Below are 13,880 nucleotides of genomic sequence, written 5' to 3'. Positions count from 1 at the left end.
ATGGAGGGTGAGAACGGTGCCAGAAGGGGCGCGGCCTCCGTGGGCCCCACCCCTGGAGCGGTCGCCCAAGGGGTCAGCATTGAGTAAGATAGCGGATCGCCGCGCGGGGAGAGGCGGGCGGCGCGAAGTGGGCGGGCCCAAAAGTTTCCTGCCCAACTTTCGCTGTCTCCTTCCTCCGCCCGCGCGCGCTGCGGCAGCAGTCGGGGGGAGGCGGCGGCGGCGGCGGCGGCGGCTTCGGGCAGCGCGCGGGGCGCAGGGCGCGGGGCGATCGCCGTCGGGGCACGGGCAGCGGGCAGTGGGCGCAGGCTCCCCGGTGCCCGCCCCTCCGCTGGAGGTGGGGGGCGCGATCGGGCTGCCGGGGAGGGGCCGGCGCCGCCGCAACAAAATGAGCCTGCTGTCGGCCATCGACACGAGTGCCTCGGTGTACCAGCCGGCCCAGCTGCTCAACTGGGTCTACCTGTCGCTGCAGGACACACACCAGGCGAGCGCCTTCGACGCTTTCCGGCCCGAGCCGCCCACCGGCGCTGCGCCTCCAGAACTGGCCTTCGGCAAGGGCCGCCCAGAGCAGCTGGGCTCGCCCCTGCACTCCAGCTATCTCAACAGCTTCTTCCAGCTGCAGCGCGGAGAGGTGGGTGCCCCTGCGCGCCCCCGCCCTCCGTCGACCGCGCGGGGCCTTTTCCTATCTGCTCCACTCCTCCTGGCCTGGCCCGGCTCCGTATTGCCCGGCCCTGCTTGGCTTGGTTGGCTTTGCTCAGCTCTGCCAAACTCGCTGCCCGAAGTCCCCGGGGCGCCTGGAGCGCGTCACCTCCCGGCTGAGCCCAGCCGGGAGCAGCTCTGGCGCGGGCGGGGCTCTCCCGCCCCCTGTCCCAGCCCCCGGCGCCCGGCTCGAAGGGGCCTGGCGGGGGGTGGGGGTGGGGAATGGCTGGGCGGGGGGCTCTGAATTCGCTCCAGACAGCCCGGGTGCGGCCAGGGCGGGGAGCCCCTTCCAAGTGTCCTACCCACACCCAACGCCATCCCCTTCTTGGCCACCGCTAGCTGAGACCAACAGTGCAGATTCTGCTCCGGGCTCCTCTAGAGGGGCCTACAATCTTTTCTCCTTCGACCTCGGTGGTTTCCGACCCGAAAGACACCCTGGAGAGCAGTGACTCTCCCAGAGGGCTTTTCCTGCTGTTCGCACACTGGGACCCCCAGATACATCCTCCAGCTGCTCGCCCTTCCCCAGCCACATAGGAAGTGGTTTTTGAGGGCTTGACCCCACAGAATGCGCTGTCCCCCACCCTCCCAGCCTGGAAGGATATGAAAGGGAAATCCTCTTGAGCTCTTGGGAGTGGGGCTAGTAGGGGGAGAGGTTCCAGCTGCCAGTGCCTTCTCCAGAAACCTGGGCTGGCTGCTTGCAAAGTCTGCTCTTGGGTGGATTCAGTTACAGAGTCGGAGGGGCAGTGCATCTTCCCCAGCTAGATAAACACACAGATTGCCAGGAACTCCCAGCCCTTTTGAGGGTCTTCAGAGTCTTCCTATATACCACTCCTCTCTCTTCAACTGGACTCCCGCTCCTCCCCCACTCACACTCCTGCTTCCTTGTGAGCTGCAGACACCCTCTGTGGTCTTCACTCACTCCCCTCTGGCAGCTCTCTGTACAAGTTCAGGGGGAAGGGGTGTGGGAGAGGACACACATAATTGTCATTTTCCTTCTAGACTTGAGCACACCAGTAAGTGTAAGGAGAGTCAGAGGTCTGAACATTTGGCGGAGAAGGCCTGTGTAGGCTCCGCTGCATTGCAGGTGAATGGTGAGATAGAGGGCCACCCTTTCTGGCCCCATCATGTGTTCAAATGTGCCATCATTGACTAGGGGAGACATGGACAGATAAAATGCTGGCCTCAGGGCTAGAGGTGGGCCAACACCAGGCGAGCTGAGAGGACTGGTTGACCTGTGTTGGGCTGGTTGGGCACAGCTAAAGGAGAGGAGCATGGAGAGGCAGTCTTTGGTGCCAGGAGAAAGAATTTGTATGCCAAAGCTCTTTGTAAACTGTAAAGCACTCTCCACACGAGGAATTATTCTTGGCTGGGAATCTTTCTTTTTTGTAAGAGACTTTGCGGTCTCTTCAGGGAACCGGCTTCAGGGATCAGTGACTTTAGGGGACAGTTTGTAGGGTTTTTCTTCAGTGCGTGGGTCTTCTCTTACCAAACATTTGTTGAGCTCCGTGTAGGTGCCCGGGGATTCATTCACAGACTCATGGGGCCCAGATCAGAAGACAGACAGGACGATATAGTGTGAATGGTTGGGTGATTTCATGAGAGTCCTGTGGAAGCCCTAAGGAAGGAGGGTGACTGTGATCCACAGGTCAAGTGGGGGTCCCTAATCAGCCCCTACTAGCCTTCCTTGCCCCCGCCCCGTGGTGGCCTTGTTCCCTTTCTGCTGAGAGGGACTGGAGATTCGGGCCATCAGGAATCCCCTTGGGAGGTCGATGGTGTGCTCCCTCTTGGGCTCTCTGGCATCCAGGGATCCAGCTGGGTCTCTGTGAGAACTGCTCCTTGTCGCTTCACTGCTGCTTACCTCAATTTCCCCACAAAGAGGCGCATTCCTTCACTGGGGCTCAAAAAGCCTCTCATGACCTGACTTTGGGGAACCCCCTATCTGTGGGCCTCAGTTCGCCATCTGTTAAATGTAGGGGAGGCAGTGGGACTCTCCTGTGCTGCTAGGCCAGTGGCTTCCTTCAGGAGCGGGAGGCTGTGCCTGCTGACGTCCAGAAGGCTCTCCTGGCTCGGGCTCACTCACTCACCTCCCAGCTGCTTCGACTCCTAAACCCTCTCGAAGCCCCAGCTGTGCTCCTGGGGACAGGCCTTTCCTGCACCTAGGACTTAGCAGTGACCTAATGTGGCTTCAAAATAGCAACTGACTGAGAAGGCAAGAAAAAATACTCCCACCTGGATGCTACCAAGGGGCTGGTTGCAGAGAAAGCAGGTTGTGTGTGGGCCGGAGGGGACTCTCCGGAGGAACCCAAGGATCCAGGAGCGTCGCCATTCTATGCGAGGCCTGGCAGGCCCGTTGGCAGTGCCTGTGAATGTGACTTGCATGCTGACCACTGACCACGGCCTGTCTGAGCCAGTCTCTGTGCCAAGAGCCCACCCCCTCCTGCACCATCCCCAGGCTGCTCCCATCACAATAGCAAAACACCATGAATGCAGCTGGGATTTGGACAGGGGGGTTGAGGACATGGGGGCACAGAAGCCCATTGTGCCCTTGGAACCTCAGCTCTGGAAGCTGAAGATAAGCCAAGGGTTCTGAGTGGAATGCTGGCCCTGGAAGCAGAGAGAGGGAACGAGATGGCAGAGTTCATACGCAAGTGCAGGAGCAATCGGGCAGGGGGGTGGGGGTGGATGCTTGTGGGGTTCCTCAGCTTCTCAGCTTGTGGTGAGGGTGCCAGACCAAAGTAGCACAGGCACTTTGGGCAATTAAAAAAAATTTTTTTTAATTCTAGAGAGAGAGGAAGGGAGAATGAGAGTGGGGGGGAGAGAGAGAGAGAAACATCAATGTGAGAGAAAAACTTTAATCAGTTGCCTCCTGTATGCAGCCCAACCAGGCCTGAACCTGACAGGGAATTGAACCGGTGACCTTTTCCTGCATGGGATGATGCTCAGCCAACTGAGCCACACTGGCCAGGGCTGGGCAAATTTTTTGTAATAGGGCATCTGGGTCTAGAAACTGGGCCCTATGAACCTTGTTTCAACCCATAATCTGTGACAACTATATGTCTTTGGAGAGACTCCTGAGGCCCTTGACTTAGCACCATCTCTCTCCAGGTACCCAAGGAAGGAGCCCGTAGAGGAGGTGGGCGCTGGGAGGCATGGGGTCTTCCCTGCCAGGTTTTGTTTGGAATTTAAATTCATAGCAGTGTGCGTCCTGTGGGACTCTACTTCCAGAAAAGCAGTTACCACCTTGTTGAGCATTAGCTCTTGTGCCCCTCAGAGGGATGCCCAGAGACCCTCCTGGGTTTTCCCTGTACCCGCTCAAGGGGAGATGTGCCTCTCCAGGTCAGATTAGGGCAGCCATTTGCTTTCCCTCTTGCTCCAGGGACAGATGTGGCCTGATGGTAAAATAATGCTTTGTGGGGGTTGGGGGAAGGGCTTTGGAGTCAAATGCATTTGGAGTCAGATGCATACTCTCCCCCCCTTGGAGACACACAATGCCCTCTAGCACAGTAAAGGCTCTGAGAGGTCCTGCAGTACAAAGTCTATTAACCTTTCTTCAGCCCAAGATTTTCCATACCTATTTGGAGCACATTTTTGGCACAGAACACCTACCAGTGTTTGTCGGAACATCACAAGCCCAGGAGATGTTCCATAGAGGCACACTTCTCCCTTGTTGGTTAGTTCCAACCCTTAGGAGGCTCCTCCTGGAGCTGGTAACCCAGGGGCCCTCCCCAGGTTCTAGCACTGTCTTCTGCAGCACTGAAGACCCCTCCTCTTCACCACATTGGCCTGCCCATGGGAGACTTCAGAATAGCAGCAAAGGTGTCATGAGACTTAACAGATAGGGCTTCAACAGTTCTTCATAGATAGGGCTCTTAGAACCCTGGGAGGAGCTATGTGGGGTCCTGTTTTATTATCATTATTATTTTTAATCCTCACCCGAGGATATTTTTTCCATTTATCTTTAGATAGAGTGGAAGGAAGGGATGGGGGAGAGAGAGAAACATCTATGTGAGAGAGACACATTGACTGGTTGCCCTTGGCTGGAATCGAACCCATGACTCTTTGAGGTACGTGCCCTTGGCTGGAATCGAACCCATGACTCTTTGGTCCGACGCTCTAACCGCTGAGCCAAACCGGCCAGAGGGGGAGTCCTGTTCTAAAAGGGTCCCAGGTGGCCCTGGTCAGTTTCTCAGTGGTTAGAGCGTTGGCCTGAAGACTGGGGAATCACGGATTCAATTCTGGTCAAGGGCATGTACCTCGGTTGCAGTTTGGTCCCCGGCCCGGGTTGGGGTTGTGCGGGAGACAACCAGTCGATGTGTCTCTCCCACATCGATGTCTCTCTCTCTCTTCTTTCTCTATCTGATGAAAGAAAAAGGAAAAGCCCTGGTCGGTTTGGCTCAGCAGTTAGAGCGTCGGCCTGCCGTCCAGAGAGACCTGGGTTCAGTTCCCGTTAAGGGCACGTGCCTCGGTTGCAGTTTGTCCCTGGCCCTGGTTGGTCGTGCGGGTGGCAGCCACTTGATGTGTCCCTTTCACGTCGATGTTTCTCTCTCTCTCTCCCACTCTATCTGAACAAAATATGGAAAAATGTCCTCCGATGAGGATTAAAAAAATAATAATAAAATAAAAAGAAAAAAAATAAAAGGGTCCCAGGTGTTGACAATCTTCTGAAAGTTTTGATGTGTGTCACCTGTGCCTCCACAGGTACAGATGAGCCAAGGGGTCACATGACCATTGTGGCTGTGTAGAACAAAGCCACATACCTGTGTGAGGATGGGAGTTTGCCTCACTGAGACTAAGGGTGGGCTTCAGGAGCTGACTTTGTTCCCAGCAGCCTTTGCTGTCTGTGTGGGTGGGGTGGGGGTGCTGACCCAGGTCATGGCAGGAATGACTGTTCCAGCCCAGCTGGGAAGCTGAGCTCTGACTCAAGCAAGGAGGACTGTCATTTGAGGGCCTGTTGGCTGAGGTGGCCTGACCCTCCCTCCATCAAAGGAACTGAGTGGGCCTAGCCCCAGAGGAGACCACCCTTCAGGGACTTTGAGTCAGGTGGGAGTGAGGAAAGCAAGCGGCACTAGCGATGACGAATGAGCAGTGGCAGAGCCGGGGCTGTCAGCTCCAAGTGGAGGGCCCCGTGGAGAAGGTGGCTCTCGAGGAGCAGTCCCTTCCTCTTGGCCCTTTTCTCGTAGCTCCCACTGACAGAGGAGAAGACAGAGGCCTGCTTTGTCACCCAGCAAGGCAGAGGCGAAGCTGGAGCTAGAACTCTTGTGTAGTTCCGTCCCGTTGTCTCTGTGGCTCGTCCTCCGGGCCCTGGGTTGGCTCTCACCTGGGCCATTCTGTGGGCTCCACTGCCTCTGATCCCAGACCTTTTTAGGAGTAGTGGCATTGGTCATGGGGACTGGGTTCCCTGCTGTGCCCCTGCTCCAGCCACTCCCCAGAAAGCCAGCACGGGGCTCCATGGGGTGTGAGTCCAAGGGCAGCCTGGCTTAGGAGAGGTAGAGGAGATGGACACTGAGCGGTTTCCACACTTTGGTCTCATCATCACCTATGTGTAGCATCCTCACTGTCTGAAAGGAGAAACAATGGCTCTTTAAGAGGAGGATGAAAAAACAGTCAGGAAATTGGTGGCAGACCCAGGGCTCCAGCCTAGTTCTCAGGATGCTTGAACTGTCGTGTGTGTGTGTGTGTGTGTGTGTGTGTGTGTGTGTGTGTGTGTGGCATAGTCTTTTTTTTTTTTTTAATTTTTTTTGGTATGTGCCCCTAGCGGGAACCGAACCCGGGACTCTCTGGTCTGCAGGCCGACACTCTAACCGCTGAGCCAAACCGGCCAGGGCCATAGTCTTTTATTCTGTCCTCCTCTGACCACACTGGTGTACTCAAGGTTTCAGAAAACACCAGGCAGTCCCACTCCTCAAAACTTTTGCACATGCTATTGCCTCTGCCTAAAATGCGGTTCGCTGCCCTTGTACAACAACAGACTTCACATTACTTCTTTATGGCACAAGCCCGTTCTCTGAGAGGTTTTACCTGGCTATTGTGGGGAGCACACCTCCTCCAGCTTTTCTGATCCTCCAGTTTCTGTACGTGACAGAAGAGGTGTACATGCTTCTGGTAAAGCATGTTTCAAACACTGGTCTTGCCATGAACGTGCATCTCTGTGTCTCTCTCGGTAGCACTGTTGTCAGCATTCTGAGAGTAGGAATGTTGGCCTTTTCCACTTTGCTGTCCTAGCATCTGATGCTTAGTCAGTGCCCAGGACACACTAGGTGCTCAGTTAACGTTTTCTAGGGGGATGCGTGGGAGGATGACTTGAATTGCACCTCCTTCTCTTTTCCTCTCCCAGATTTGTGACTGTGAAAGCTCTCCTCTTAGCCTTTTGTTTCATCTCACAGAAGGAATGTTTATGGAATCTTGATTAATTGGAAAGAGGTGACTTGGGAGACGGTAAAAACTTGTCCGTAGAGCAATCCCAGCAGAAGCTTAGGAATGCTAGTGGTTCTCGACCTCCTTTGGTTATGAACCTCTTGGAGAATCTGAAGATGGCTAGAATTTCTCTCCTTACTACAATGCACAGAGCACAGTCTACATGCACACACAGACACACATGGTTGTGCGTGATTTCGAGGGGATTGTGGCACTCTCATGTCAATAATGAATTCCTAATTAAGGCCCCTGCTATTGAGACTGCAAGCCTCAGTGGGACCCCAGACTGACTAAATATTAGGGTCCCTTCTAGTTCTCAGATTCTGATTCATGCTTTCTGTTTTCATCCAACAAATACATTCTAGAAGTGAGAGGCAGCCTGGTCCCCAGTTCTTATGCTGTGGCTGGACTGAGGGCATATGGCTGTGAAACGTGAGCAGCTGTCACGTGACTGGTGACTTGGGTGGGAGTAGGAAGAAGTGAGTGGGGATGGGTCTCCCATGTGTCCTCTGTGCCTTGTCCGGCCGCCTCTGCTCCTCCACCTCCTGTCCTTTTCCCATGTCTCTCTCCCACTCCTCCCTGCCACAAAAACACGTGGACTGCTTATTTAAATTAGAGTGTTTCATTGCGCTCTGGCTGTGTTTGGAGAATTGTGTTTTGCACATTGTGGGTGAATGGACCTCCAGGAGGCAATGTCCTCCTGGGCCTGGCTGCAGGTGCCAGCTCTGCCACCTACCTGACCTAGAGGTCAGCTTCGGACTGTGGAAACAAACAGGAGCAGAGCTTCAGTCTGACTGCGGCTAGGGAAGCATTTCCTCCAGGTGGGGCTTCATTCTCCCATTGGCCAACTCCTGGCCTTGACAACTGGCGCCTCCTCCTCTCCGGGAGCCCAGCCACATCTGCCTCTGCTTGTGAGTACAGGCTGTGTGCAAGCCTGCGGGCGTGCACTCGACTCTGGGTCTGGAGCCCCGGGTAGGCCTTGGTGGTGGAAGTGCAGAACCCTTGGAGAAAGGGCGGAGTCATTTGTGAGATAAGTGGTTTCTTGTCTCAAAGAAAGTGTGGGCACTATGTGTACACTAGCATGCGTTTGTGCACACGCCTGTGTAGGGGAACAGGGGAGACTTTTGGGATAAGAAAGCAGTGTTCAACTAATGAGAGAACTGGGGGCTAGCATCAGGTTCTCCCTCCAGGTCCATCTCCGGCCCGCGGGGCAGGGCTCATCATTGCTTCTGCCGGTCCCCTGGGATGCTGCCCTTCTCATTGCCTAGCCCACTGCCCTGTCCTTCACCGCAGGTGCTGCTCCCGCGTCCCCGGCTACCCTGCCCCTCTGCTCGGCACTGCTCTCTTCTCCCTCTGAGCTTCTGTCCACCTGCCCTACTTCCGGCCTGCCCCCCTGCTGTGCCCTCTGCCGGTCCTGCAGAGGTGGGGTGGGGTGCAGCTTGGCAGGCTGAGTCAACACTGGACATTTCTGCCTCTGTACCCCAAATCCCTCAGCAGAACCACCAACCTCAGGGCCCAAATCCCTCATGTAGCCCAGAAAAGCTGGTGCCTCATCTTGCCTTGCCGAGGGGCTTGGCAATATGGTGTCGCGAGGCCTCTGTGCCAGGGAGAGTGGTTCACAGCTGGCATTTTCCTCTGGCTCCCCTTCCTGGAGGGGAGCCAAGCCTTGGAGGCCATGCGGTGGCTGACGCAGAACAGGCCCACAGACCTGGGTGCGTGCGCATCTACTGTCAGCCACATGCTGGGGCGAGTCGCTTGGCCTCTCTGAGCTTCAGTTTCCAGCTCTATAAAATAATGCCGAGAACTAAGGAAGGGAAAGGATCTTGTCAAGTGTGTGACACAGGTAGGATCAGAATAAACGCCAGTGTCTCCCCGCCTAACTTTCCCCAGCAGCCAAACCGGGACCTTGGAGAAGTTCCAGCAATGGACAGCAGTCTGATACTCTGTCTTTAAGATGTGGTGTGGGGATCCCTCACTTCCTGCTAGCTGCTAGGGTCACTGAGCTAGGGAGAAAGGACAGGTGTTTTTTCTCCCCAGCCTGGTGATTTGGGCCTAAATAGCCCAGAGGCTTCTGCCCATCACACTAGAGGGCTGCACTCAACCAGTGCCCAGAGCAGCTTAATCTGGGGTGAGACCGCCCTCCGACAGTCCACAGAAACTCAGAGACCTCAACCTAAATCCTTCAAGGTGTTAAGGCATCCGATCCCTCTTCTGTCAAGTGGGACTCCCAGGCTCTTCCGTCCCGTGATGATCTGTTCCCAGAACTGTCCCAGGTGTAAGGAGCAGCTGAGTCAGCTATGCTCTGGATTGACAAGGGGGGCAGCATCTTTGCCTTCAGAGCTGCCCAGCTTTGTGGAGACATGAGGTGGTGTCACCTTGCAAAGAGATTAGAGAGACTTTAGTCTCTTTCAGGCAAGGGGAGTCATGGGGTGGTTCCCACCCTCACCTATAGCATTGAGGGACAGGGCTAGGGCAGGAAGGCCCAGGAGGTCCTGGAGGAAGCTGGGGCCTCTGGGGCCAACAGAGCCTCAGAGCACTTGAATCTGGGCTTTTCACACCATCCTATGGAGTCTGAGGCCTGAGTAAGAGGAAGGGGTGGTTTCAAGGCCCCACCACTGGAGTTAGAACCAGATTAGGAACCAGGTCCTGGAGGAGGTTTGGATGGACACAGAGAGGGCCTCCCAGGGGTGGACAGCAAGCGCAGAACTGGAGGTAGAAAAGCAGTCGCTCCGTGGGACACAGAGGGGCAGCTTGGCTGCTGCAGAGTTAGGGGCTGCGGCCCAGGTTGCCCTCAGCTACAGACGGCAGGACCTGGAACAGAGGGCGCCCTTGTTGATTAAGTGCCGTTTGCATGCTAGGCTCTGGGGCATCTTTCAGTTCCTGGGTGTTGGACCTGAAGAAAGTAGGTCTGCGGGGATCATCTGCCACCTTTCCTGCTGCACTCGACATTGTGCACATGGGAACCAAGAGGTCAGGCCCCAGCTCTGCAGCCAGAGGAGAGGAAGCTGCATGTCCTGGCCTCCACCCCGTCCAGTCGCCACAGGCCATGGAAACATCTGAGAGGCCGACTCACCTTTCACCTCCATGGCCCGAGCTCCTCCTGGGGACTTCTTTGGATAGGAAACAACTTGCTGCCCCGCCCGCCCTTTGCAGCACTGCCCGGCAGGACTCCTTGTTCTTAGGCCTGGCTGTGTGCCCCTGCCTCTCTGGGCCTCAGTTTCCCTACTATGACAGTGAGGTTTTATCAGCTCACCACTCTGTCTTTTCAACTCTAAGGTGGCCACATCTTGAACTGGGGCTCGAACAGCTGTGAGGGACAGGCCAGCACTCTGGAGGCGGGAGTGAGCAGCGGAGCTCGGGCCTCGCCCCTCCGACCAGGAGCTGCTCTGGTGGCAGGGGCCCAGCTGTGACCCTCAAGTGTCGAGCTGCCAGGGAGAGGGCAGCCTGAGGCCTCTGAGCAGCGATACCAGCAGGGTCGCCGTGGGCAGGGGAGCGTGGCCGCAAGATGAGGGACAGGTTTTCAGGGTGTAATTAGTGCACTCTAGGTGCCTCCAAACTTCCCCTTCCTCTTGACGCTTTGCTGCCAAACAGTCCTGGTGCCTGTGGACTTGCTTAAATCTCATCCAGAAAAGAGAAAGGAAAGAAAAGGGGGAAAAGAGGGTTGTTATTTGTGAAATTGCATTTCCCAGCCATGAGGGTGAGTCACACATTTGGAGCTTCAGGTTTTGTGTTTGGATGAACTTTCCTCTGGGAGGCTGGGGCCATGCTGCCCTCCCTCAGGCTGGGGGGGGGGGGGTTGGGGGGGGAGGCCTAGAGTCTATCTAAGGAGAGACCTTGGCAGTGGAAAGTCGGGGTGCTCCGCCAGGTGAGGCTGGGTTGGTTGTATCTGAACTGCCTGGGGGAGCTTTAAAACAGCAGCTTCAAGCTGGGTGGGGGAGGGGCAGTTAGTGCTTAATGGGAACGGAGTTTCAGTTTGGGATGATGAAAATTTCTGAAGATGCTTGGTGGTGGCATAACTATGGGTGTACTCAACGCCACTGGAGTGTACACTTAAACATGATTAAAATGATAGATTTTATGTATGTGCAGTTTACCACAATAAAAAGTACAGATTCCGGGTGCTCCATCCCAGGCGGCTGCTTTGGTAGGTTTGAATTGGGGACCAGAAAACTGTTTGTTAAAAGTTTCACAGGTCATTCAATACAAGTTGGAACATGCTCGTCTAATCTGTACAATGGGGACAATGACTCATAGGGTTGTGAGCATCAGCAATCTTAGTATGTGTCAAGTTTTCAGGGCCTGGTACATAGTAGGTGCTCAGTTATGATCTCATCCCATTTCCATCGGAACCCTTCCATACCCCTTAAGTTGTTCAGTTTTGGCGCTCACACATCCAGGGGTGGGGCGCCCTCTGCCTCTCAGGATGGACCACCCCGTCTCGGGCATCTGCGAGCTGGCGCATTGCCCTCAGACTGAATGCAGGTCTGTGGCGTCTTCCACCGGTGCTGGGTTGCAGGGTAGCACCGGCCGTGGTAGAGCAGAGCAGTCATTAGGAGCCTTCGAGTTCCGTGCCCAGGACATGTCGCCTGTGTCTTTCCTTGCAGATCCTAGGCTCCAGTCTGAACCTACATGCGAGGGAACAGAGGCCCAGAGGAGTCACACCGCAGGGTGTCCAGGGAGTCAGGAAGAATGTTGGCACCCAGAGAGTGCGGGCTGTGTCCTCTGGACGGGGAGTGCCAGACCCCAGAGATGGAACATATAGGGAGGCTGAGGCATAATTGTGTGAGGGGTGGGATCTGTCCTGATTGGGGGGGTCCCTGATCCACTGGGGCCAGGTCTTAGCTCACCTCCATCCTCTTCTCACACGGAATGGACGGTCCCCACCTTGGGCCGCTGTCTGCCCCATCTTCGTAAGAGAGCCTTAGGCGACTTCCTCTCAGGGGCTGTCCTCACCCGTCAGCTCGAGGCTTCCCAAGAACAAGACCGTGTCTCTCCATCAGACCCAGGCTCCCCACGGGCTGCAGCTCATTCCTGGAGTTCTCAGGCACCGGCGCTGGGGTCAGGGGATGCCCACGCCCATGCCCAGGTTTGTCATTGAGCCTCCTGAGGAAGCTGCCTCTCTCCAGCCTTGGCCTTGCCTCAGGAAAGGGAGCCCATGGCCTCACCGCAGGCCCCACCTTTACTAAATTCCAGTGTGCCTGTGACTCCTATAAATAGAGGGTGTATATACCAGGAGGGGCCTGGGCCACGTCTGCTTTGAAGCCAGGCGAGACATCTGGTTCCTGTCAAGTGGAGGTGGCAGAGGTGAGAGAGGTGGGAGAGGGGCTCCTTCCTCCCTGAGTTCCCGGAGAGCCGGCCCCCTGGACGCCGGGCGCAGTCTGCACGGCCGCTGCTGGAGGCCAGGCACAGCGCTTTCGGTCTGCTCCTCTGTGCGGTAGAAACCACGCTGCAGCCGACATTCCTCTTACCAACGGAGGAAACCGAGTCAGCTCCGAGATAAGGGACTTGTCCACAGTCACCCCACCAGTGGCAGAACCCCAAACCTGGCAGGTGGTTTTTGCTGTACCTGCTTATCCCCTGGCAGTGCCCAAAGAAGAATTAATGACAGTAATAATTAACGTTATCATCATCACCACCAACCACCCTTTACCCAGCTGCTCCTGAGTGCTGAGCAGGGGATAAGTACTGTGCCTTTGGGACCTCATGTGAGTCTTCTAGAAGCCCTAGGAGATAGATATCATTAGTTTTGTCTTCCAGACAGGGCACGGTGGCCCATGGACACACAGCTAGAGTTAGGATTGGAACTCAGGCTCCAAGAGGCCAGAGCCCACGGGCAGCTGCAGGGTCACTATGGATCTCGTGTGTGAATGTCGTGTGTGTGCGTGCGCGCGTGCCCATGGACGTTTCCCCGAGGTCCTGGCTGCGAATGAGTTGCCCAGGCCTTCCGGAGCCCTCACAGCCTCTGTCCTCACAGGCACTGAGCAGCAGCGTGTACAAGAGCGCCTCGCCCTATGGCTCCCTCAACAACATCGCCGACGGCCTCAGCTCCCTCACCGAACACTTCTCTGACCTGACCCTCACCTCCGAGACACGAAAGCCCAGCAAGCGGCCCCCGCCCAACTACCTGTGTCACCTGTGCTTCAACAAAGGACACTACATCAAGGACTGCCCCCAGGTAAGGCGGCCTGGCCCAGGCGGGGCTCACGGCCCCTACTGCCCCATGGACCAGCTTCTGTGGATGGGGCAGGTGCGGCAGTGCCACCACCCCACCCCTTCCATGAGCAAGGGGCCCTGTGGCCCTCTCTGGCGTTTCTGAGACAAGCATGGCTGGTATGAATGGGACAGAGACCCAGCTTGGACCTGCACTAGCTAGGCAGCAGTCTGGGTGGGGGGCCCCAGAATGAGGTTCCGGACCTTCAAGTCCCTGCCCGTGTTCCTGCCAAGGTGGGTCCTGTTACAGTGAGCAGGACGGGGCCAGCAGCCTCCCAGCTCTCTCCCGAGACCCCCACTCCTCACACTCACAGGGAAGGAATGCAGGCTCTGGGCCAGGAATCTCGGTGTGCGCCCCCTCCCCCCGACCCCACTTTTACCTCCTCTGCATCAGGCTTCCCAGCTGCCTGGAGGGAGAAGGGGGCCTGTCCGGACTCTGCCCCCTCCCCGTGGGTCTGGGGAAGGCACTGCGGGGCAGGAGGAAAGGGGCCAGGAGGTCGAGGGTCTCCCCGAGTGCTCTGCGAGAGGGTGGGGCCCCAGGGCAGAGGCACTCGCGGGAG

At 56.5% G+C, this 13,880-nt stretch overlaps 1 protein-coding gene across 1 annotated transcript in view; it reads left to right on the top strand.

The window, feature by feature from the left end:
• Positions 1 to 352: 352 nt before the first annotated feature.
• ZCCHC24 (zinc finger CCHC-type containing 24) overlaps positions 353 to 13,880 on the top strand; it is a 61,226-nt gene continuing 47,698 nt past the window's right edge. The window contains exons 1-2 of the mRNA XM_036265987.1: positions 353 to 628; positions 13,085 to 13,285. Of these exons, the coding sequence (XP_036121880.1) occupies positions 386 to 628; positions 13,085 to 13,285 (444 nt within the window). The 5' untranslated portion in view covers positions 353 to 385. The remainder of the gene's footprint in view (positions 629 to 13,084; positions 13,286 to 13,880) is intronic.

Source organism: Molossus molossus, unplaced genomic scaffold, assembly GCF_014108415.1.
Source record: "Molossus molossus isolate mMolMol1 unplaced genomic scaffold, mMolMol1.p scaffold_m16_p_17, whole genome shotgun sequence".
Taxonomy (NCBI): Eukaryota; Metazoa; Chordata; class Mammalia; order Chiroptera; family Molossidae; genus Molossus; species Molossus molossus.
This window is presented reverse-complemented; position numbering and strand designations above follow the sequence as displayed.